Raw genomic sequence first — 23,505 nt, 5'->3', positions numbered from 1 at the left:
AGCTTTTGCTGGTCTTGAGTGAAATGCCTGTGTCATCCTTGTGTTTCTCCATGTAGGCATTGATAGGACCTTTTTCCTCTTCAGCCATGCCCTTTTTGGCTTGTTACCTGTAGGAGCTCAGGGATTCTGAGACTTCATTAATGTATTCTCTATGCTTAAAGTCATCCAGAAAGCTGTTGGAGAATTTGTGCTGAGATGGGAAACAACTCTCCAAGTACTTTTTTTTGCAGCAGTCTAGGCATAAAACTAACAAATGCTCCAAATCTACCTTCTGTGCCCTTGGTACCTCTTTAGTCCTTCACAAAGCAGGGAGGCAATTAAGCTGTATAAATAATAGTTGGAAACTCTCTTGCAGTACTTGGGTATTGTCTGAAGGAGACTGTGGTTTTGTATGACATGACTCTTACTGAAATCCTGGTGTTGCTGAAAGTCCAAACATGCATTTGAAATGAGTAATAAGATATCTTCTGTGATGCCTTATGTAATGGACCCTGAGTGCGACACGGAGGCTGGCACATGAGTGCTGTGGCACGCTGCAGCTGGAAACTGCTGCTGCCCTTAGCCTGGAGGAGTTATATATAGGAGAACTGCCAACTGCACTCCAGTTTAAATAGTTTAAAGTTGGTATTTGGTTTTAAAATGTCATTGATTTTTTTTTACAATGCAGTGTTCTGAAGCAGAGGGGTGATGGGGTGTGTTGGTGGCTTTGGGTCCTTACGCTTGCCTGGCAGGTCTCGGCTGTCTGGGCTGGATGGCCTTCCCTTGAGGGGTGACACAGGGACTGCACATCACTGCAGTTTGGAGGAACTAATTCCTACAAGTCAAGACACTCATTTTGAGGCTTCTGCATTTGTGTTTTCTAGTGAGTGAGTTGAGCATGAGCTTATACACTCGTAGAATCCCAGAATAGTGGGGCTGGAAGGGCCCTGCAGAGCTCATCCAATGCGAGCCCCTGCTACAGCAGGTTCCCCTGGCTCAGGGGGCACAGGAACGTGTCCAGCTGGGGTTGGAAACCTCCTGAGAAGGGGCCTCCACACCCTCCCTGGGCAGCCTGGGCCAGGGCTCCCTCACCTCAACAGGAAAATAGTTCTTCCTTATGTTTAAGTGGAACATTTTGTGTTCCAGCGTATATCTGTGACAGGACTCGGGGTATCTGGACACCAGAGAAAAAGTACAGCCCCATCCTCTTGACATCCGCCATTTAAATACTTGTAAGTATTGATGAGATCCCCCTGAGCTCAGGCTTCTGTTCCCCAGGCTGAACAGCCCCAGGGCCCGCAGCCTTTCCTCCTCACACATATGTTCCATCCCCTCAGCACCCTGGGAGCCCTCCCTGGCCTCTCTGCAGCAGTTCCCTGTCTCTCTGCAGCTGGGGAGCCCAGCACTGGGCACAGGGCTCCAGCTGAGGCCCCAGCAGGGCAGAGCAGAGGGGCAGCACAACCTCCCTGGCCCTGCTGCCCACACTCTGCTGGATGCCCCCAGGCTGCCATTGGCTTCTTGCCCCCCAGCCCACACTGCTGCTCGTGTTTCTTTGCTGCCCACCAGCACTGCCAGGTCCCTCTCTGCAGAGCGTGTGAGTGTTGTAGGAAAGACTTCATTAGATAACCTTTGACCTCCATCTCACCACCTCTGAGAAGAAGCTTCAGGTAATTTGAGTGTTTTCCTGTGGAACACCCATGGAAATGAAAGCAGAGACCCTCCTGTGTTTAACCTAAAGAAAAAAGTAATCCCACTGGTTCAGAGTGTGCCAAAAGCAATGTATGAAATATCCAGTTAGGTCACAGATCTGTCGTGCCCAGCCATGGGAATGTAAGAAATGTCAGCAATGTGAGTCACTGGTGTGTCCTCTGCTTTGGAAAGGCAGATGCAGGCATCCTTTGCATGGAGGACTCCCTTCAGGGTACTGCAGAGGAACATGACTTAGCATTTATCTTCTCCCTGCTCTCCTGTGTTCTTATGTCTCAACAGCCCCTGCTAAATGCTCATGAGAGCTTTGTCTAAGAAAAGCAAACTGACTTAGGAGAAGAGAAATGGGGATGATGACTGAGCAGTCCCTGTTCCTTCCAGTCGGAGATTTAGTTCTGTCTGTGGTTAGGAGCTAATTTTAAAAGGAGCAAATGGATCTGTTGAAATAATATATGTGCTTCTCATAAAGCTGTGTACAGAAGGGTCTGCTGCAAACAAACCAGTGAGGAAACGTTGCTCTGTTTCTTGTTCTTCTTGGAAGTGCTGCTTTTGTGAAGAGATTTTGCTCACCTCGTTGCCATAAAGGTTGCTGAAACTTTGGTAGGGGAGAATATATGGTTAGTGCCAGCAGGGGTACAGCCACTAGCCATCAGATGGGTGTGAAGGGGAAGAGCAGAGGCTGAGCAGAGCTCGCTTGTGCTGGGAGCTGGTCGAGTGCTGTGTCACTGCGGGGCGGGCGGCCGCCAGCACTGCCTCCTGAGCTGGCACAGGGGCTGCCCTCTGGGAAAAAACATCTACTCCCTCTGCCAGAAATCAGAGGGAAGTCAGACAACACCTCGTGCCAAGTATGATTCCGGTGAAACAGTTGATGGGTTTTTAAGTATGTGTCTGTTTTTGTGGGCAGCAGCCCCTGCCCCCACTTGCCCGCCCTCCTCTTCCTCCGGCTTCAGGCAAGATGCGCGAAACCTGGCTCAGACCGATCATGACTTTCAAAGACTGCATGCCCAGAGGCATGTACACAGCACTGCAGTCCAGGAAGCTGCAAAATGGAAATACAAAGTTCAGGAAATAAATTCCAGCCTTCCCTAGATGGGAAGCTAGAGGCAGTGACTTATGCAAGTCAGCGCCGTTTGGACTGCTGCTGCTTCCAGACGGTGGCTGGGTGAGATGATGCTTCTGGAAAGTTATTCCACTAAGTCACTTAAAGTGAAACTTCTGCAAGGAGGTGCCAGCTGAGCTTCTTTGGGGTCTCTGGGATGTTGTCATGAGTTGTTTGCAGGGCACAAGCGCTGCGTGCGTTAGCAAACTCGGACCTTGAGGATGTGGTCAAATGTCAAATAAGATGGTGGGAACACCCAGAAGGGAGCTCATATGGAAAGGGAGAGGCTGACTGAACTGAGGAACTGAAGAAGAGGCCAGGATAAAAGGGTCTGTGATAGGGGTAAGAGATACAAATAACTCTTCTGGATCTTTCAGATTAGCTAACAAGGAGATGAGGTTTATTTATCGAAACAAACAGGTTACACTGGGTCCACAGAGGTGCATCAGGATGAAGGTTCTTGAATGTTTGCTGTGTGGAGCTGACTTAGTTCCACAGGAATGAAAGTGGTACAGGAAGCATCTGTCTTGCTAGGCTGGTCAGTGTGTGGGTATGCTTCTGGATTTGCTTTCTACCCTTGGGCAGAACCTGTGCAGTATACTTGTTTTCCTTTTGTCTGTGTTAACTCCAGACACCCTGGTTCAAACTGAGTCTGGAAATAGCTCTAACTCCAGAGGTGGGAAGCAGAGGAATTGCTTCTAGCCTAGTTCCAGTGGGACTCTGACTGACCTTTACCCCTGCCTGGGCTGGTGAAGGCTTCCCTCAGCCAGTGTGGTGCTTAGGGTTGGGGCAACCAGTTATCTTCCAGATGCTTTCATGTTCCTGAGACACCAGTTCTGTATTTGCTACAAAAATGAGAAATGGCTTTTATCAGTTCTGCTGATTTATGGGAGGTTTTTAGACACAGCTTCTGCATTCTCTAGTAAGTTAAATATGGACCAGGAAATTTCCTGCTGATAAGCCTGCATAGCCTCATTATTGTTTTTCCCCAGGAATTAGATTGCTTCAGTGTCCCAGTTCCTAGGAAGGTCTGAAATAGAGACGTCGTCAATGCTGTTTTATGGCAACTGTCTCATAAAGTGCTCCTGCATTAGTGGGGACCAAAAAACCCATCATGTGAATCTACAAGTTGCTTGTGCTGAAATATTCATGTGTTGGAGGATAATCTGGGTGGAGTAAGCCTTGATTTGAGTTTAAAAATGCCTACCTGCATCCCTCACCCTGCTCCTGCTGCCACAGGGGCTCTGGAGGCATTTGCTAATTGAAAGACAGTTGTTTAGGTCTAGAGGTAAAATGACTGAGTATCTCACTGGAACAAGGACAAAATAATTTCTTGGCTCCCTAAATCCTGCTTGTAAGCTTGCTCTGACTACAGACCAGTGCCTGTGGCCATGCATATTTCTGTATGGCGTGCTGTTGGCTGTCAGTGGTTGCTGGGTTTGGATCATGCAGAAGAGAGGATGCTGAGTGTTACAGGGCTTCTCTGTAATGTAGTTTTCATCAGAGTGGGAGGACAGCAATGACTTGCTATTTGGACAGAGCCTGAATTAAGCTGTCAAGAGGAAATGATCCCAAAAGGCCATTCCTGTTCCTGAAACTAAAATAGCAGGAACGTTTGACCTGCAGTGAACGTGTGAGAAGCGTGAGCTGATAGTTCAGCTTATGGGCTCTCACCTACTGCTCGTGAGCATTTGGAGGGAGGTTAAAAAGAGAGGTTTTCCTAAATGCCATGCACAGGAAGCTTCAGGTTCTTTCTGGGGAAACCAGATCTGATGCTGTGGACCTGAAGGACTTGGGACACCTGCAGCACCTGATCCAGCCCGACCTGCTCTGGGGAACGGGAGTTGGAGTTCTCTTCTGGTGCATGGTGTGTTCACTCCAGCCTTTGCTTATTCCCCAGGTTACTGGCTCTTTCCTCACTGTAGTTTTGATTCTTGCATTTCCTGAGGTTTTCAGAAGAGATTAATTGATCTAAGAGCCATCATTTCCCCTCCAAGCAAAGGGAGGATACAGTCGAAGACGGCTGGTTTAGAGCTCCCATCTTCCTTAGAGCTCTGTTTCTTCCTTCAAAGAGACTGGCCAATGCAAAGGTAAAACTTACTTCTAGAAGTGACTGGCTTTTTGCTGGTTGAAACTCAGTAGAGGGTAAGGCAGGTGTGGATGATGGTGTGCCTTAACAGCAGTCAAGAGCTCTAGCTGAAAGAAATTCTGTTTTAACAAGACTCTCCATGGGAGTGTGAGGATGCCTTTCTTAATAACCATCATTCATTCAACTGGGACCCTGCACAAAGGGTCGAGAGCTCCAAACCTTTCAACTCTAGATTTCCATGAAGTGGTAATTCTTTAGGCTGTTTATCTAAGCCAACACAACTGCAGTGGCTGCCTGAAGTCTGACCTTTTATTGTTAAAGAAAAAACCCAGAATAGATTTAACTGAATTAGTTTCCATAATGTACTTGCATGCAGTTGCATAAACAACAATATCAGTGCGATGGCATTGTTTATAAAGAATGTGAAGTATTGCCTTACACAGGCTGGAGCCTGTAGGTATGTGTCAGTGGCCCTACACTGCTGACAATGAATTTCCTGTAGTTCAAGGAGTAGGAGCCTTTGTGTTTTGGGAACAAGAGGTTCTGTGTTCTGCTCTCACCATGTAAGTCAGTGACCCTGGGCTGCTGCACAGTGGCCACTTGGGTCAGCCCTTCATCAACTGGCTTAGACAAATGCCCCTTGTGTTTTCTTGTGAGGAGCTGTGCCTCTGTACGTCTGCACTTCTGCATCTTCAACTCCAGTTCTAGTTTTCTTCTAATGTAGCTTGGTGATTCTTGTCCAATCTAGGGAGGATTGCTTATAAAACGCTGATTCACTTTACCTATGCTCCTTCATATCTTTTTCTTTGGATGTATTCATTCTTGGAGCTCTAAACTTTACTTCCATGGCCTTGTTGTCTGCTGATTCTCAGGCAGGCACTGCTGCACTGGCTTGCTGGCCTCCAAAACCAGTGCATGTGTCGTTATCAGGAGAGGCTCTGCACAGATTGTGAGTGTAATACAGATCAGCATCCGACTGCCTTCTGCTTCCAAACGCAGACCAACGTGAAAGCAGAATGAGCTCTCGTAGTAGCAGTTGTAAGTATGCTGATTTAGCTGCCAGTGGCTCTTTGTGGGCTTGGGTTTTACAGTTTGTACCAGACAATTTCTGCAAATAGCTAAAACGTGTGCTAGGGCTGGTTTGCTGACGAGGGGTGCACAGAACGCTGGCCAGTGCTTCCCTGGAAGAAGGTGGCCTTTGTCAATCAGAAGTGGTGGGTTTCACCCCTAGACTTTCACATCAGAGTCTGTTGGTTTCAAAAGGATGAATGTGAAAGAATAAATAGCTGTTTATGGCTACGTTTGTTATGCCAACCTGAAGGCTTCAGCTGCAAACCAGAGGAGTCAGTTCAGCTGCCTTCTGTTTAGTGCCAGGACGTGGAACTGAATGCTGAGGTTCAAATCAGGCAGCAAAACATCAGTGGTGGTTCTTTCTACTTGGTTTCCAATGTATGGCTTTGTATAGAATGTGTGTGTGTACTTCACTGGGGTCTTTTTCAGTGGAAGCGTTATTAAAACTTCCAGCACAAATCCCAGGGCTCGGGCGGGTTTGGTGTTAGCAAGGCTCACTGAGGACATAAATGTGCTATTGGCCCCTGTCAGAGGGATGAAAAGCATCCCTGGAGTATACACCAGAGATATGGAAGATCCTAATCTCCACAGGAGAGGCTGAGTGGAGTCCAGCCCAGGAACTCAGTTCTCTTGCATGGTTTGTCTTTCAGCTGCTCAGGATGTGTAATTAACACAGATCTGGGGCAAGGCAGAAATCAATGTCAGGTTCTGTTTTTGCTGGCCAGGTGCTGGGATTTTCTCTCTCTCTTTTTTTTTTCTAAGGTTCTACTAAAACATGCCATGAAGTGTAATGTCTGTGCAGCAGAACCTGACTTTGGTGATGTAGCTGTTAGTTTACGGGTGGGTTTGTAAACATCGGAGAGTTATCGAGTGCTAAAAGCAAACGTTTCTTCTTGTGTTACGGTGTAGGAGGCACGTGGTTGTCAACATCAAACCCCTGCCCCAACTTAAAAGGTCTTGTATTAAAATGTTTTCTTTTTCTTCTTCCCCACACCGCTTTCCAGGTTGCAGAGGTGCTAAAGCATGGCTGACTTGGATCACAACCTCAGTCTGGCGGATGCTCTGACAGAGCCACCTCCTGAGATCGAGGAAGAAGTGAAAAGGGACTTCATCGCCACTCTGGAAGCAGAGAAGTTTGATGATGTGGTTGGAGAAACAGTAGATAAAACAGATTACGTTCCTCTGCTGGATGATGATGATGATGCAAAACCTGGGAGCCAGGAACCAAAAAGCAAAGCCCATGCAGACGGTATTCTGGTGGAACGTAAGTGTCTAAAGTACGGGACCAAAAAGCTTCATCACTTCAGCATCAGAGACCACTTTTGCTTACTGTGATATTGCCAGGCCTGCTAAAACAGGACTTCTGTGTGTTGCTGGTTTTAGTCTGAACAGTTTATTGTAAAAGCAGAGTTTGAGGTCACGTCCCATTTCTCGCTTTTCTGCTCTGCCTTCTCCTCAGTTCTTCAGCCTGTAACATAAGCTTTCATGACAGAAGATGCTGTTATTTATGGCAAACTTTTGTGGGCTGCCTTGGCTTCTCAGAGAAAGCACTGCCCAAAGGGTGGGACTGCTGCATGTCCACAGACAGCTTTCCAGCTCAAAATCTTAGATGCCACCACTCTGGGCAATGGCAAATCAAGGGTGTAGAGATCAATGCCATTGCTGGTGACATCTGCACACGAGCATCTCTGTAAGGTCCCCTTGGTTGTGAGCTTCAGATTCAAATAATGGTGATAAAAGTGAGCTTTGGTCCTTTCCAATGTGTGTGACTGTGTTCAGTTACAGAACCTCTGAGGGTAGGTGGTTTGTATTTGAGCATTGCAGAAGTGGGAGTCACAGAGGCTTGTTAACAATTTGCATATGGTTTAAGAATGTGTTGAAATAAGGCTTTGTTGCAGAAGTTACAGGTTCTGAAACATCTCAGTACCAGCACTTCTCAGGCTTCAAATCTTTACCTCATATTGGTTTAAAATACAGGTTCATTCGTGTTCTCCCAGGGGCGTATTCCTATCATCACTCACTGTTTCAAAGCACTTCGAGTTCTTGAAGCAGGTATAATGAGGCCTTTTGGGTTTGCTCTGTAGTTAAAACTCATTGAAGTGCCATGTGAGAAAACTTCCTGTTCCTGTGTGCAGAGCTGAGGCAGAGAAACCAGAGTGCCAGCGTGGGTTACCTTGGGGCCAGACTCCTCACCTGCACCTCTTGGCTCTTCTAACCCCCTTCCCTTCCTCAGTGCCTCCGCTGGCTGTACAACCTGTTGTTTGTCTGCTTGAGCAGAGCCTGTTTCCCTTGTGCATGGCAAGGAGGGGGGTGCAGTTTCTTGGTTTGGAGATGTGGTTTTCCCTTTTTTGGGATAGCTGGACAACAGCTACGAGCGTTATCTAAATCTCTGGCAAGATGAAAACAAGACCCTAACTGGAGGAATTGGAGAGCTTGCTTGCCTTGAGTGGATAAGAGTTTGCTTTTCCATGTTCCCACTCTGTGTGAGGAGGGAAAGAGCTGTCAAGCTCTGCAGCTTAAAAGCAGCATCAGTTTACTACAGGCCAGTCTTAGGATTTGATCCTGTTATGTCTTAATTTGTCTAATCTGTTTCTCCCTGAGGTGACAAGGATACCTGTTTCTTCTATGAGATTTAGTCAATGTTTAAAATGTATAGCAAAGCTTAATGTACTTGCTTTTATTGAGGCTATAGAATAAATGAGCCTAGGTGAGAGACTCCAAGGTCCTGATGGGGGTGTTAAGTGTTGCTGCAGTGCTTTGCATGTAGCGGGAAGTTTCTGGGGCAAGAGCACTGCTGTGTGAAAGGCAGCAAGAGTTCTGTGTCCCTGGTTCCACATAAGACTGCAAATAGCTTTGTTTTCCTGAGGGGGAAGAGTAGCTTTCATGGATCAGGCTTTTCGGCCCCTGCTTGTTAATTTATTTATGTTAAAAGGCACAAATGTGATGAGACAGCACAGCCTCTGTTACTGAGATTGCCCTTCCCCAGTCACAAGAGGTTTAATCAGACATCTGTCAGGCTCTAGCTAGTCTCTCATCTCTGCTCAAGGTTCTTTCTTTTTCCTAAACCCAGGAAGCCAGATCAGACAAGTTTTAAATGATCAGATGGGCCCCCATCATGGATCTGGGTGAGTACAGAGACATAGTGAGGGGAGATGTGCACAGTTGTCTGTCACCTACAGATGTGTCCTAGAATAAAGATCTAACAACAGTTAACTGTTCAGATGTCATTGAAAAGGCCTAGATTAAGAAGAAAGGGCTTTACTCTTTCTAGCACCTGGCTGGACATCACAATTTGGTCAGTTCTGGGATGCTCCTCTTAGGACATGGTGGGCTTTATGCTAAGGCAGGAGGATGGCTGTGGCTGCGCTGCTGGCAGCTCGCTGTCCTTGCCGCTTCCAGGGCTCCCGGGAGTTCAGAGGATACTATGGAGCTTCCAGTTAAAGCCCTGGGGCCTGCAGCTGCAGTTCTCATGGGGATGCTTGTGTGAAGTAAGGTACAGGAATCCTAAAGGGTGAAGGAAGAGATCTTTGGGTGGGAACAAGTTTCAACTGCAAGAAGAATGCTGTGCTTCAATGGCTTGCAGCAGGGCTGCTGTGAGACGTTCCAGCTCAAGCGAGGAGCAGCATTGCTTCTGAAAGGTTGGTGTCAGGGTTGAGGGATTGTGTACAGAGCTAGGTCTGTGACATAACTGTTTGTGGCCTTGAACACAGTAAATGTGTGTTTTGTGTTCTTCCACTCACTCTGATCACAAAACTGGGGGTAAGTCTTAACTTGGGGTACAGGTTTTAATAGGGAAGCAAAATCTGAGCGTCACGTATGTGATGAAGGGCTTTGAATTTGCTGTGGGCAGTGGCTTTGGGGATTTTCCAGGCATATGTGTCGCCACGAGATGGCTCTGCTGGTGCTGCCTGATGCTGTTGGACAGACACTCTGGGCAGAGGCTGATGAGCAGCAGAGCACAGCATCCTCCTGTGCTGTGGAAATAACACAGCTCCAGAGCATGAAACCACAGGCCAAACCACATCTCCCCTTCCTTTTACCTCCTTTTCCACATGAGGAGTAAGTGCTTTTCTTGCAGAAGGCTTTGCTTTTGCAAAAGGAAGTTTGAACATAAAACTGAGGATGGTGAATGCCCTGTGCATCCCCACATTTCGCAGGGACTAAAGTCAGTGACGTCAAGGCAACTGCACTTTCCTCTCTTGTGACACAAACACCTTCTTCCTCCCAAAGTCCCCATTCCTGCCCCAGAGTTGTTAAAACTTCTGGTGAGTGTAAACCGTAGAATCATAGAATGGTAGGGCTTGGAAGGGACCTTTAGAGATCATCTGTGTGCTCAGATCTGTCAGACACTTGCAAAATAGGCATTCAAAGCAGTTTGCAGGGACACAGGTGGCACCAGAGGTGCTCTGCTGAGCTGTGGCTGTTCTGTATGCTCTGCCCTGGGTTTCAGCTGCCTGCCCAGCATCTCCTGGCCCTGCTGCAGAACCTGCAGGTTCATTTCAGCCCCGAGCTGATATTTGTGCTCAATGAATTGACTTCACTTAGGGTTCTCTGACAATTAACCACCTTGGACTCAAGCCCACCACAGGCAGCCAGCAATCAGACAAGGTGATTAAACCTTCAGGCTTCAGCTTCTTATTTCAGAAGGGGAGGTGTTGGGGATGGGATGCAGAAGGGAGGTCTTGCTGGAAATTAGTGTGGTCAGTCTCTTCTTCCTGCTGTAGGATGCCAGAGCTGCCTGTGGAGCTGAGCTGCTGTTGGTGCCATCTGACACTGTGTGTGCTGAAAGCACAGGGCCAAGCACGCCTTGGCTTCCATTTAAATTGAAGTTCTCTTTAATTCTCATGGTTAGAGAGAGAAGCCTGAGAAGCCAAACCAAGTGTTTGTTGTAGTGGAATGCCAAAGGGCAAGCAAAAGCCTAAGCCCTTTTTTTTTGGTGACTCTGGGAGATGATGAGCTGAACTGCTGAGCACAAGCTGTTTTGAGTATTTAAACTCAAGAATTGAAATAGTTTAAGCTACTTGTTTGAGTGTTACAAGCTAGTTTGGACTCTGTGGCACTCTTAGCAGTGGTTTTGTTCCCACTCATGATTTGTTGTTTCTTTCACATAATCCCAGAGTGCAGCAGCTTCCCCTGGCTCAGGGGGCACAGGAACGTGTCCAGGTGGGGTTGGAAACCTCCCAATAAGGAGCCTCCACACCCTCCCTGGGCAGCCTGGGCCAGGCTCCCTCACCTCTTTCTCCTTGTGATCCAGTGGAACTTTTTAGTGTGAGGATGAGCTCTGGGGGGCTCCTCCAACCACCACCATGCGAAATGACTCTGATCAACACTCTGTCCATCCCTCTCTGGCCTTTCCAGAGGTCTGTTTTCCTTTTGCCCTCTGGTATCCCATGACAGAGCAGAGCAGTGGGGCTGATGGTGGAAGCATTCAGTTGTGATGCTTCCACGCTGCCCAGTCTCTGCTGCACATCAGGGGTTTTGCTCTTGGCACTGTCCATTTGCTTCAGCTTATCGGTTTAGCCAATGCTGCCTTAAATTTGTTTATGTAAAAGCAATCCCTTGATCCACGAGCCAGATGCAAATACTATCTTGTGATTCTGATGGGGATTATGCAGTTACAACATCTTGACATGCTTTTGGTTCTTATGCAGTTCAGGAGAGCTGGCCCTGGGAAGATTGCTGGGTGCTCTCACACTACACTCCAGCTAAAATCAGTTTGAATTCCTCCAAAGGGGTTGACTTTTGGAGGTGTAAAAGCAAAAACTCCTAATGCTGGGTGCAGTTGTTTGATTTGACCTGGTTTTCTGGAAGCTTATCCTACAAAAAATGTAGAAGTGCAGAGGAAATCATTCTACCTGCCCTTCATCCCTCCCAAGAAGTGCAGAAGGAAAGACATGGAAGGGGCTGCCCAGATGGGCTGTGGAGTCTCCTCTCTGGAGTCATTCCAAACCCACCTGGACAGTCCCTGTGTGCCCTGCTCTAGGTGGTGCTGGTCTGGCAGGGGGGCTGCACTGGATGAGCTTTGCAGGTCCCTTCCAGCCCTTGAGATCCTGTGATGCTGTGACTTGCAAAGTCTCTGTTACAGTGGCATTGTCTGCTCAGCTATTTGAGCAGGATCAAAGAGCTGTGGGTTTTCTTGCACTTGTAAGCAGTTGCTTCCTCCCTTCTAACTGGAAGGTTCATCAGGACCTTCAGATCTCGTTCAGAGCCTCTGCTACTCCACGAGACACCCCACATGTCTTTTGGCAAGTCTGAAGCAGTGTGGTGTAAACCATCCTGTGGCCCTGATGCCTCCTTGCCTGAGCTGAGCAGTGAATTCAGTAGTTCTCTCAGCAGTCAGGTCAGTTCTGCTGTTCCAGGAAACACCAGAGCTTGTAGGGACTGACGGCAGGAGGAGCTGCTGTGTTCAGCTGCCGAGAAGCAGGTCCTGTCGTATTTTCAGTTCCTTGAAGAGCACGTAGGTGTATGTTTTTCTGTCAGCTGTCTGGCAAGTTCATGTTGGGTTTTCGTACACCACCAGAATGAGCCACTGAAGCAACTGCAAAGCCTCTCCTTTTGCTTCACTGAGGGCTGGATTAAGCCCTAAAGCGCTGGGTCTGAGGCAATGTGGTTTTGTTTTAAAACTGCTTGAGCTCAGGGAAGGGGCAGCAGCAACTCCAGGGAGCTGAATGCCTGTCTCCTTGGGTGTGACTTTGTTTTATTGACTTACAGAGGGTTTTAAGGAGTTTCCCCTGACACAGTGAGCAGAATGTGATGGCCTGAGGAGCTGATCTGCTCTTACAGCTTGGGCTGCTTGTGCCACTCAACTGGTACTGCTCAGTATCCTACCTGCAGTGACTTGTCTTCACTGTTTCACAACTGGAAAATAGGATAAATGATTAGAAATGGAGCAGAGTTTATTTAAGAAGGTATTAGAAAGTGTTTTAAGACTTGATACATGGATGCCAACTTCAGCTTAGGAACAGACTGCCCAGGGAGGGGCTGGAGGCTCCTTCTCAGGAGGTTTCCAAACCCTTCTGGACACGTTCCTGTATGACCTGATCTAGGTGGCCCTGCTTTGGCAGGGGGGTTGGACTGGATGATCTCTAGAGGTCCCTTCCAACCCCCACCATGCTGTGACTCTGTGATTGTTTGCTGCAAGGGCACAGTGCTGCTTCATGTTCAACTTGGTGGCCACCAGGACCCCAAAGGCTCTTCCTGCAGGACCCACCTTCCAGCAGGTTTTCCCCCAGTGTGTACTAGGGCCTGGCCTTGTTCTCCCCTTGGTGCAGGACTTTGCATTTCTCCTTACTGAGCTTCACAAGTTTCCTCTCTGCTCATCTCTCCAGCCTGTCCAGGTGTTTAGTGTGCTTCATGTGACTAGGTTGTCTGTGATTGAAAAGCTCTTCCCCTTGGGTTTCAGTGGCATTCACTGGCTGCTGTGTCAGTACCTGAACTTACTGTAAAAAATCTCTCTGGGGAGAAATGCAACCCCCTTGTCTGCAACTGACAGCATTACAGTGATGGCCTTGCAACACTGATGTTTTGGGTAAGGATTAAGTTCATGCAGTGCAAACATTTCCTTTGATTCCTTGCAGATACTTCAGCTTCTGGGCCAACAGTTGTGGAAAATGGTGACCATGGGATGGAAGATCACCACACAGGTACGTGCTTCGTGTCTGAAGGAAACACCTCCACTTCTGTGTTTGTTATTGGACCAGTAAAACCTCATTGTGACAAAAGGCGTCTTGCTTTTGAGCCCTGTTTCACCATGAGAGGTTGGTTTGGGTTTTCTAAAGTGGTCTTTTTGAAGAACTTGAAGCAAAATAAAATGTCATCCTGTCTTGGGTTTCAAATGGCTTCTTTGCCTGGTTCTGAAGACACTGTGTTCTTCATCCAAGGTGAGTGTTGGGAGGACAGCATCTAGGGCACTGACACCTAAATGGCTTTCCAGTGACTCCATAGTAATCCCAGCTGAGCTCTACCCTGACCTGTGGGATGACTTCTGTTCCCCGTGAGACCGAGTTCCTCCTGACTACACTGTCCTCTGCTGCAGTTTTCTCACACAGTACTTGGCTGCTCCAGGAATTACACAGCTTGGTTTCATTCTGCAGCTTCTCCTTCTACCCCAAACTACCCTTCTGTAAAGAGCTCCTCATGTTTGCCTCAGCAATGCCACAGCTGAAACTGGGAACCCTTTTTCCAAGTAGCATCAGGACAGCTCTGTCCACGGGAAGATTCTCATGACTTGGGTCAGCCAGTACTTCTGACTTGTGAAGAAGCTGGAACATTGGTCAAAACTGGTCTTTGCAGTCAGCCTAACATATGTGGAAGTCAGTCTTACTTTAGCAGTTCCACTTCATGATAAACAGCAGTTCCCTTCTGTGAGACTTTCTTCCTATGAATCGAGTTTCCTACCAAAGTCCGAGTGACCTGCTGAGGATGAGCTGTACCAGCTCTGCAGGGGTGTGCATGAGCCAGTGGGTTGTCTCCTCTCACGGTGAGGAGGGTGAGGACTTTGACAGCCCATGCTGCCGTGTCATACACCTCTGTTTTCTTGAGGATAAAGTATTCAGGAGTTGATTGTCATCCTGGCATTGGAGGGCAAATAAAGAGCTCTCTGGTCTTTCTTTTCAGGATCTCCAGCTCAGCTTTAGCAGTGCACATCGCTGCCGAGAGCCTGTAGGGGGAAAAAGCATGAATGTGTGGGAGTGACACAGTGGGATGCATTCAAACACTTGGGTTTTGCCAGTATTCCATTCAGAGTGTGAGCAAACTTCATGCTCTTATCGAGGGTGGGAATGTGAAGGTTGATCTGTGCACTGATCACGGACTGTGATCTGTGCGTTGTCTGTCTGGTCAGAAGGGTGCTGTGTGTCTTTTTATGGTAGAACTGGAGCTAGGAAAACCTTCAGACCTTTCTTAGGATACTTCCTCTTTTTTTTTGTCTCTGAGCTACATCTCACCACCAGGAGATGAGATTTGGTTTCTGTTTACAACACTCCAGGTATGAGGGATCAAATGCATTGGGGTGTTTGTAACCGACCTTCTGAATTGTGTTCCTGAACTTTCCTGTTATTTACTGAATCCTCCCCATCTTCCTGGAGGTTCAGCTCACACACTAAATGCTAACAACTGTGATCAAAGGTACTTTTATGTGTCTGAGGCTCTTTAATTTATTCATAAGTTCCATCTTTGTGGGGTAGAGTTGGGTTTTTTTTCCCTTGTTCAAGGCTGTCTGAAAGTGACATCAAAGTGGTGGAAACACCATGACAAATGATGAAGAGTCACAGGCATCAAGTTAATTAGGTTTTCCAGAATAACAGGAGATGTATTACAACACAACTACTTCACCAGCTCCTTCCCCCTGCCCCCTTCTCTGAGGAGCACCTGGAACAGCCATGCTTGTACACGTGGCTGTAAGGGAGAAATGCTCATTTCCAGTCAAATAATGGAAGGTTCATGCAGTTGAAGAGCTCTGCTCTTCTTCTGCTCTGCAGAAATCCAGGCAGGGTTTTCCTGACCAGGTGATGGCCTTCAGTAGTGCCTGCTGCTATGTTTGGGTACTGCTGCATTAAAGCTTTTTGTCTTTGGCCCTAAGCCACCATCAGTTTTTGGCTGGCTTATTTGTTTTCAGCTAGATCAGTTCCCTGATCTGTCTCTTTAAAGCTGAAACGATTCTTATGGATGTGCAACGTGGGCCCAGGGCAGAGGGGGGAAGCAGAGTAGCTGAAAGAAGGCCAAGGAAGGAGATGCTGAAGGAAACCAGCTTTTTGCCATAAAAAGTGGCGTTAAGAGCTAGAGAGAGAGCTTTTAAAAGCAGAGCTGTGCTTGGGCTGGATTCTGAAACACACTTCAGGGAAAGTATTGGGGAAAGAAGCAGTGGAGCTATCTGAAAATGCACCTGTCTGCTTATCTCTTGGGTCTGGATCACAGAAAGCACTGCTCGATGTCTTTTCACCTACCAAACAACACAGAGCGATGACCTGGGAACGTTTTGTCCCATGCAACTGTTATCTACAGACATCTGGTGTCTGTGCATGCAGAGGCTGGAACCTAGTGAGGGCTGCAGTGTTCAGGCTGGCGTGGGCAGCCTGTGCTCCCTCCTGAGAGGATGGGCAGCTCTGAAAGCTGCTCACGGGGCGAACCCCAAACGAGTGGAAGTGAGAGGCAAAAGCCTCTGTCAGCTGCCAAACGATTCTTAGTGCAACAGGACACATTTAAAGCCTTGATGCAGGGATGTGGCTGGGTCAGCACCTCAGAATGTAAAGGGAAAATGTGTGTGTGTCTTGCCCCAGGCTGTTCACTCGAGGCTTCTGTCCTGTGGCCCCGAGGCTGAGGACCCTCCGCACCCCTTTGCTTTCCCTGACGGGCACAGACTGGCGGCGGTGTCTCTGTTCAGTTCTTGGCAGCGCTGAGCCTCATGTGGTGCTTATTTGACTTGTGGGGTTCTGGGGTTGTGGGGAGGGGAGCTGAGACGTCTGGGCTGGGAGCTCTGGCTTTGGGTTCTCAGCACATGGACTGAAACTCGCTCTGCTCATCGTGTTCTTCCTTATAAGGAGACGTAGGAGAGCGGTTGGTGCAGCCTTGGGAGGGGAGCTGTGCACATCTGGTGCAGCTCAAGGGAACCAGTGAGAGTGGGGAGATAGGTTGGTGGTTTACAGTATCTGATGGTGTGCAGGTACTCAGGGAGGGAAGTAACTGCTGACTTCCAGGGTGCACAGCTTGGGAGGTGCTGAGGGAAACACTGACAGCAGGTTTAAAACAAAACAAAAGACGTGCCTAATGTTCAAACAGTGCAAGGTTTGCAACTCCCTCCTGCAGGATATTTGCCTAGAGTTCAAAGGGATGATACATTATCAAACAAAGAGACAAAATTCTTGAAAGAAATCCGTCAGGGATGATGAGCTGGTTTAACCTGGGCTCCTCTCCTGCCAAGGTCCTGCTCATGACCTTGCTGGAAGATGAGCAGTAGCCTAGGGAAGTGTTGCTACTCGGTGTTCATGCTTTCCCTAGCTGGGCTCTCTCTCCAGCCAGCCTGCTTGTCGTTCTGACACCCGAGATTGGGTCACAGGAATACTTTTGTCATTGGTTTCAGTGCAAATTGGGCTTTGAAGCAGAATGCAGAGCTGCTGCTGTCTTGGTTTGTCACTAACCGTGATTTACCGGAGCTGCTTTCTGCACGCGGCCCTGGCGTGCCGTGGCGTGACCAGTGATACGCTGTCAGACACAAAGCAAATCCTGATGTGGCTTTTGGCAAATCTCCTGGCTGCACTAGATGAACTGTTGCTGTTGTGCAGTGTGCTACCTGAATGTTCACGTTTACTAATGACTTGCGCTTTTTTGCCCCTTTCCCCATCCCGACTCCCTCTCCTACTTCTTTTCCTCTCTTCTATTTTCTCCTCCTAGAAGCCTAGACTGTCTCCTAACACTGGGGCTGCCACTGATACAAGACCAGTGTACTTTACCTGCCATTACACTTGTAAAATCTTCAGCATTTACAGAGCTCTTGCTTTCCATCCTTGGACTTTCCGTGTAGAAGAAGCCAAAGGGTGGCTGTGCCGCCGGCCGATCAGCCCTTCTCCTCCTCCCTCTCTGCTCTGCAGTGCTTGTTGAGACCTTCCTTTCTTTGAGTAAGCACAAACGTGCCTGATGGTTTTTACCTGCACTGTTTCAGCGCTGCTCCTGGTTTTTAACTCGCAGCCACGGCTCCACTTTGAGTTCAGCCAGCTTTTAAATTGGATTGGTCTCCTTTCTGGTGGACGCTGAACCGCAGAAGGCGTGATGTGAAGCGCAGAGTTGTGCTTTCAGAGCGGATGGGTCCATCATGACTGCAGCTCCCTTCCCTTCCCTCCTCCCTGCACTCACCAACAGCCTTTTAGAAATGCTGAGTTTCACCTGCCTTTACCCTTGCTGCTTTGAAACCTTCTCCTGTGAGGTTTGTATCTTGAGTCACGTTGTCTTCCTCCAACGGTTGCACTTGTTGTACAGACTGGAGAAACAGCTTAGGAAAACGACCTGGAGGTTGTGTCTGGTTTGTAGAAGGGGGGATTATGGGGTTCAAGCACTTGCTGTCAACTGGGAGTATAAAAGAAAAAGGCCAGCCCCAAATCCCTGCCTCACTAAGCTGCTTTGCTGTCCTGTGGCTTCCTGCAAGCCTTGGGAGCAAGAAACAAAATGGCTTTGTTTTGGCAGTGACAGCCTGGGATGAAATGCTACCTGCCCTCACAAACATGTCCCTTCTAAAACTGAGAGGCAGAAGAGATGTAGGATTAAATTGTTACATCAATACTGAAATGACTCTGACAGTTTGCAGCAATACCAAGGGGAGTGGGTCTGTTTTAACCTTAAACAGAGCTACGAGGGGTCAGTAAGTCTGTTGCAGATCCTGCTGCCTCCCTTAGAGCTGCAGAGCTTTCCAGACACACAGGTGTTAGTGACTGCCATCCAAAGATACCATGCAAAAGAGGGAAGTGATTTAGCAAGACTTGTTAGTATTACACATGAGGGAAGCCCAGCCTGGGCTTTTGAGTGTTTTGTCTGAGGACAGTTGTGTTGTGTAGCTGAAGGTGCTTTGGCTACACCACCTGACAAAAGTACAGGGGTTTACGAGCCCAAATCCAGTCTAAGGTAGGATGTGAGTCTCCCAATTGCCATAAGCTGCTAAGGCCTTGCCTAGAAATGATGCTCCTTGTCTTAGAGTAGCTTGCACCTGAATGTTCCTTGTACCCTGCCAGTACCTGTGACTAACGATGATACTGGCCTACTGGCTCACTGCAAGGGCATTGCACCTCGGATGAGTGCCACTGCTAATGCCACCAGAAGCTTGTCTTTAAAGTTCTCCCTCAGACAGTGACACATCCAGCCTTGATGTATGAAAGTCTGAGACCTCACATGCTCCCCACCCAGGGTGACTGTCCAGAGCTGCTGCAGTGAGTTGTCTGTACTCAGCCTGTTTAGGATGGGCATCAGGACTCAAGGTTTTTTGTTCTGTACTTTGGTGGCAGTTTATTGCTTTACCCACCATTCAAAGCCTCATTAGTCACTGACATTGTTGTCATGCCAGTTTCTGAGCAAGTACCACCCTTGGCTTCTCCTCTGAGGTAGGTAGCTGTGGTTTCTGAGAAGCCCATGGCCTCCAGGCACTGACCTGGCCGTTGCTTAAACAGCAGCTTTTCAGACCAGATCCCGACAGAGGTACAAAAGTAAGCAATCATGGGAGCTGGGACTCGGGTTACAGCAGCGTGTGTGGCTGTCACAGGTTGTCCTCTGGCTTTCTGGTGTTACTGGAAGCGATGCCACGTGGTAGGACGTAGCTGACAGCCTCCACCTTTGAGAAGCCTCCAAAGCCTCACCAGCGTTCTGGGGTGGAGGAAGGCCCCACTCACACAGGTCTGTGGACCATCCAGGACCATTCCTCTCTCTGAACTTCACACAGACTTCAACAAAAGGTGAGGCAAGGGTAGGGGTTTGGTGCTTCTCCTTGTCATGAAGTGCTTTGTTCCTGGGGGATTTTTTAGTGCCTGCTGCCATGAGAGGAGACTTTTGTGTTCTTGCCTTTATTTTTGAAGACCTCTGTGTGGCCATTTCTGTGTCATGTGCCCAGTTTTGGAGCAGGACAGCATCACAGCTAGTTTGGAGGCATTTGACCTTGGTTCCACCAGACATCCTTTGTCACCATTTGCCTTAAGTGGGCCTAGCTACTTGTGCCTAGAGAATAAATAATAGACTACAGAGAGGAATTTTTCCCTCTAACAGAAGGTTTCAGACAAAGCAAATGTCAGACTTTCTCCCCCTGCCACAGATGCTGTGTTCTATTGAAATGCAGTGATGCTCTCAGGTCTTGGCTAGAGGAGAGCTTCTGGCACTTGTGGCCGGGTCAACTGGCTTGGCCAGGTGGGCTCAGGGGGCTGGATGCCTCTGAGCTGAGCGGGCACAGCCGTGCCTGGAGCAGACCAAAGCCAGCACCAACGTGGATGGGGCCACGCTGTGCTTCACCCGCTCCCTCAGCTGCTCACACAAGTCATTCACTCCATTGTGCTACCACTTCCCTCCCCCGTACATTTACCCTTGTTGCCTTTAAATGCCGTTAGGTTCACACACGTGAGCTGTAGCTAGAGGAAGAGAGATGGTCGTTTGTGGTGGTTCCTCCTCACAGGACGCTCCCAGCAGCTCTGCAGTGTCACACGTGTGCTTTGTCAGGGGCAGAAGTGCAACGTGCCTGTCCTGGGAGGGCTTGTGGCAGGGGGTGGGTAGGGGTGCTGGGGGGTCAATGCAGAGTGTTGTATCTCTTGTCACCCCCAGAAAATGTATGTGTCCCTTGCTGAAAGCTCAGTGCAGTCAGTGGATGTGCAGGAGAGCGTGTTTCAGGTCTCACACAGCCAGGTAGCTCCCTGTGTTCCTCTGCTTCACCTGCCTGTTACATCCCTCCTGTTCTCCAGCCTCTGGAGACGGTACGAAAGCTTTGCAGCACCTCCTATAACCTCCTTGTGCTTACAACTCTGCTCTGTTGTCACTCCTGATTTCTCTTACCGATGCCAATGCTTTGTATGATGTGAAGCTGTGTATCACTGTTGAATAAATCACCCTAATAAACATCTCAAACTAACTGCTCAGGAGTTGTTCTGTGGTGGGAGTTTTCTTGGCCTGTGCTGCCCGTTCGTAGTTCGTGTCTGCACGTTGCTGCATGTGCTCCATTAACCACTCTGCTGTTTTCTGAAGGAGGTCAGTGGCTTTAGCTGGAATAGTTTGCTGTCTGCACAGATGTTTGAAAGCATGTCTTCCAAATAATGTGTAGTTAATTCTCAGGGATGGCCAGTGACAGGACAAGGGGCAACAGGGACAAGCTGGAGCAGAAGAGGTTCCAAAGAAACACAAGGAAAAGCTTCTTCCCTGTTGAGGTGAGGGAGCCCTGGCAGGGGCTGCCCAGATGGGCTGTGGAGGCTCCTCCTCTGAGACATTCCAACCCAGCTGGATGAGTCCCTGTGTGCCCTGTTCTAGGTGCTGCTGCTCTGGCAGGGGGTTGCACTGGGTGAGCTTTGCAGGTCCCTCCCAGCCCTTGAGATGCTGTGATTAAGATGGGATGTATTTCAAGGGGCCACAGCACTTTGTTGTTGTTGGGAGCATGGGCAGAAATAGAAGGAAGATTTCTTCCCAGAGTGCTCAAGGAATAAGAACTGAGCTGGGAATGGATGAGCTGCTCATTTCCACACGGGATTCACGAGGTGCCTGAAATGTGCAGGTATGAACTACCTAGTTAATAATGTCTGGTGTTTGGGGCAGTGCACCCCTTCTGACTCAAGATGCCTGATGTTGTGAGGATGCACAGAAACATGAGTGTCTGTAGGAATGGTCATCCCCACTTCTCAGCAGTTATGAGTCTATGCAGTGAAGCATTTCACTGCCACCCCAGCTGAGCTTCAGTCTTTGCTGTTTGTTACCTAACGCTGACTTGCTGTTGAGTAAGCTGCTAGTGCACAAAGTAACAACAAGGCAAAAACAGTGCTCTTCCCCTGTAAAAACCCCCAAAACAACCCAAACTCACACAGCTCCTAAAAAAGCCGTTCCTTGTGCCCAGCATTTTGCAAAAGGACACTGGAAGGTGTGCTTTTCCACTGGAAGCTGCTTTTCCCCTTTTACCTGCCTGCACACTTCCCATTTGGTGCAAGCTTTATATAAAGAAAGGCTTTTCTACTTGATGTGCTTCTGGGAGAGCTGTTTAAGCTCTGCAGGGGGGTCTCACCCCCCCGTGTTGGGTAAAGCAGGGTTCGTGGTTTCTGCTGCAGCACTCTAAAAACCCAGACCAGCACACTGAATAATTCAGGCAGCTTGTTTGGTTCCTCAGACAGCCACGACTAAGAGGGTTTTTGTGTGTCTGTCTGATCTCTGGGGGGGGTGGGATGGTTATTTTTAGGGCTGAGATGGATGAGGGAAGGGAAGGAGAGGGTGAGTGTCTGGACAAAGTGGATCTGACAGTGGGGGCAGAGGTTGGGGTGTAAGGCCCCTGCACCCCCTGACTCCAGAGGCTCTGCCTGGGATGCACAGCTTCCCCTTCTCTGGCAGGTGAGTGTGGAGGATGGAGATTGGTGCTCTGTGGGATGCCCCTTGTGCAAGGCTCTGAAGGAGCCGATGCCCTGTCAGCCAAAGACCTTTTGTGTGGCTGGTGAAGGAGCTGGGTGGCAGTTTGCACAATCCCAACTCAGCAGCTACTCCTGAGCGCTTCAGAAAGCTTAAAGAAGCTTCCCAGATGTGGAAGCACTTACAAACGCTGTGGGAATGCAGGAGACATTGAGGTAAATTCCTGTTCAGCACAGGACAGTGCTTTGAAAACCCACCAGCTCTGAGGATCCATTTCTGTGCCCTGGGTCAGATCAAGGTCTGTCATTGTCACAGGGCTGAGTGTCCAGTGGCGTGTCCTGCAGGGGAGCAAAGTCACTGAGCACTCAGAGCACAGGGCACAGTGACTCGTGGGATCAGCAGGGCACAGACCTGTCACTCCAGGGCACCTTTCAGCTCTCCTGTCCTGTCTGACCGCGTCCTGCTGTCGTGTCCCTGGCACTGGGGTTCTTGGGAACTGCTCAGGTGCCTTGTGAGCTGCTCAGCAGCGCTCCTCTGAGTATACATGTGTCTTGCAGCACCTTGACATTAAGATATTACAGGTCTGGGCTAAAAGTCTTGCATGTAAGAGCTTTCAGCCCTGGAGTCTCTTGCTGCTCTTCCCCATCTCAATGTGGAAGTGCTACAGACGCACACTGACCGGGGTGAAGGAGCACGGCCTGGAAGACACTTGTTTGTGCTCCCAGTATTCTCAGTGCTGCTTTCTTGTAAGACTTTGGGTGTTTTTGTGGGTGTCCAGGTCAGGATGCTGGTTTTACCTGCACCTTGACGTGAGAGTCTGATACCCCAAGAGTAGCTCCCTTGAGCTGTGACTCGGGAAGGTGAGGGGGGTCTGTGTGAGGAGGAGCCAGCTTGCTGCAAACACAAACAGCTCTTTTCCAGATGGAATTGGAGGGGGAAGAAGCTGAAGTTTTGCACTGTACCTCTCAGGTTTTGGGTGTTTTGCTGACCATTTCATCACACTAGGCAGGACCACCACTGACCACTGCCCTGGCAGCTGCAGCACAGCGTGGTCCTCAGGGAGGAAGCTCCATCCAGAACAATGGCTTGTTTTGCCACAGACACCCGATTTTCATTGCTCTCATCATCTGAAGGTTTTAAATCCTCTGTTTCCTTGGGGTAAGTGCTGTATAGTTCCTGCCAGAAACGTTCATTTTATTACAAGGAACCAACAAAGCCAAACACTTGCTTGTTTCTGTTCTAAACCCAGAGGAGTTCAAACGAGCAGAACTTGGACAAGTCAGCTTCCAGTTACAGGTCATTGCAGACCCATCGCCTCCCGTCTTTAAAGGGTGTCTCAATGTTGTTAGGGGGCCTTTGTCAGGCATCCAGGGGCAGGTTATTGTGATTCCAGGGTACCTGGGTAATGGACAGTTACAAATATCTAAAGGGTGGGTGTCAGGAGGTTGGGGCAGCACTTTGTTTCTCTTGTACCTAGTGACTGGACAAGGGGTGATGGAAAGAA

The 23,505-nt window shown here is 48.8% G+C and overlaps 1 protein-coding gene across 10 annotated transcripts in view; it reads left to right on the top strand.

The window, feature by feature from the left end:
• MAP4 (microtubule associated protein 4) overlaps positions 1-23,505 on the top strand; it is a 144,049-nt gene that overhangs the window by 39,956 nt on the left and 80,588 nt on the right. For all 10 annotated transcript variants that reach the window (XM_061997086.1, XM_061997089.1, XM_061997092.1 and 7 more), the window contains exons 3-4: positions 6,950-7,209; positions 13,523-13,588. In XM_061997086.1, the coding sequence (XP_061853070.1) occupies positions 6,969-7,209; positions 13,523-13,588 (307 nt within the window). In that variant the 5' untranslated portion in view covers positions 6,950-6,968. The remainder of the gene's footprint in view (positions 1-6,949; positions 7,210-13,522; positions 13,589-23,505) is intronic.

This window comes from Colius striatus, chromosome 5 (assembly GCF_028858725.1).
Source record: "Colius striatus isolate bColStr4 chromosome 5, bColStr4.1.hap1, whole genome shotgun sequence".
NCBI lineage: Eukaryota > Metazoa > Chordata > Aves > Coliiformes > Coliidae > Colius > Colius striatus.
Note: the sequence above shows the minus strand (reverse complement) of the source record. Positions and strands in the feature narration are given on the sequence as shown.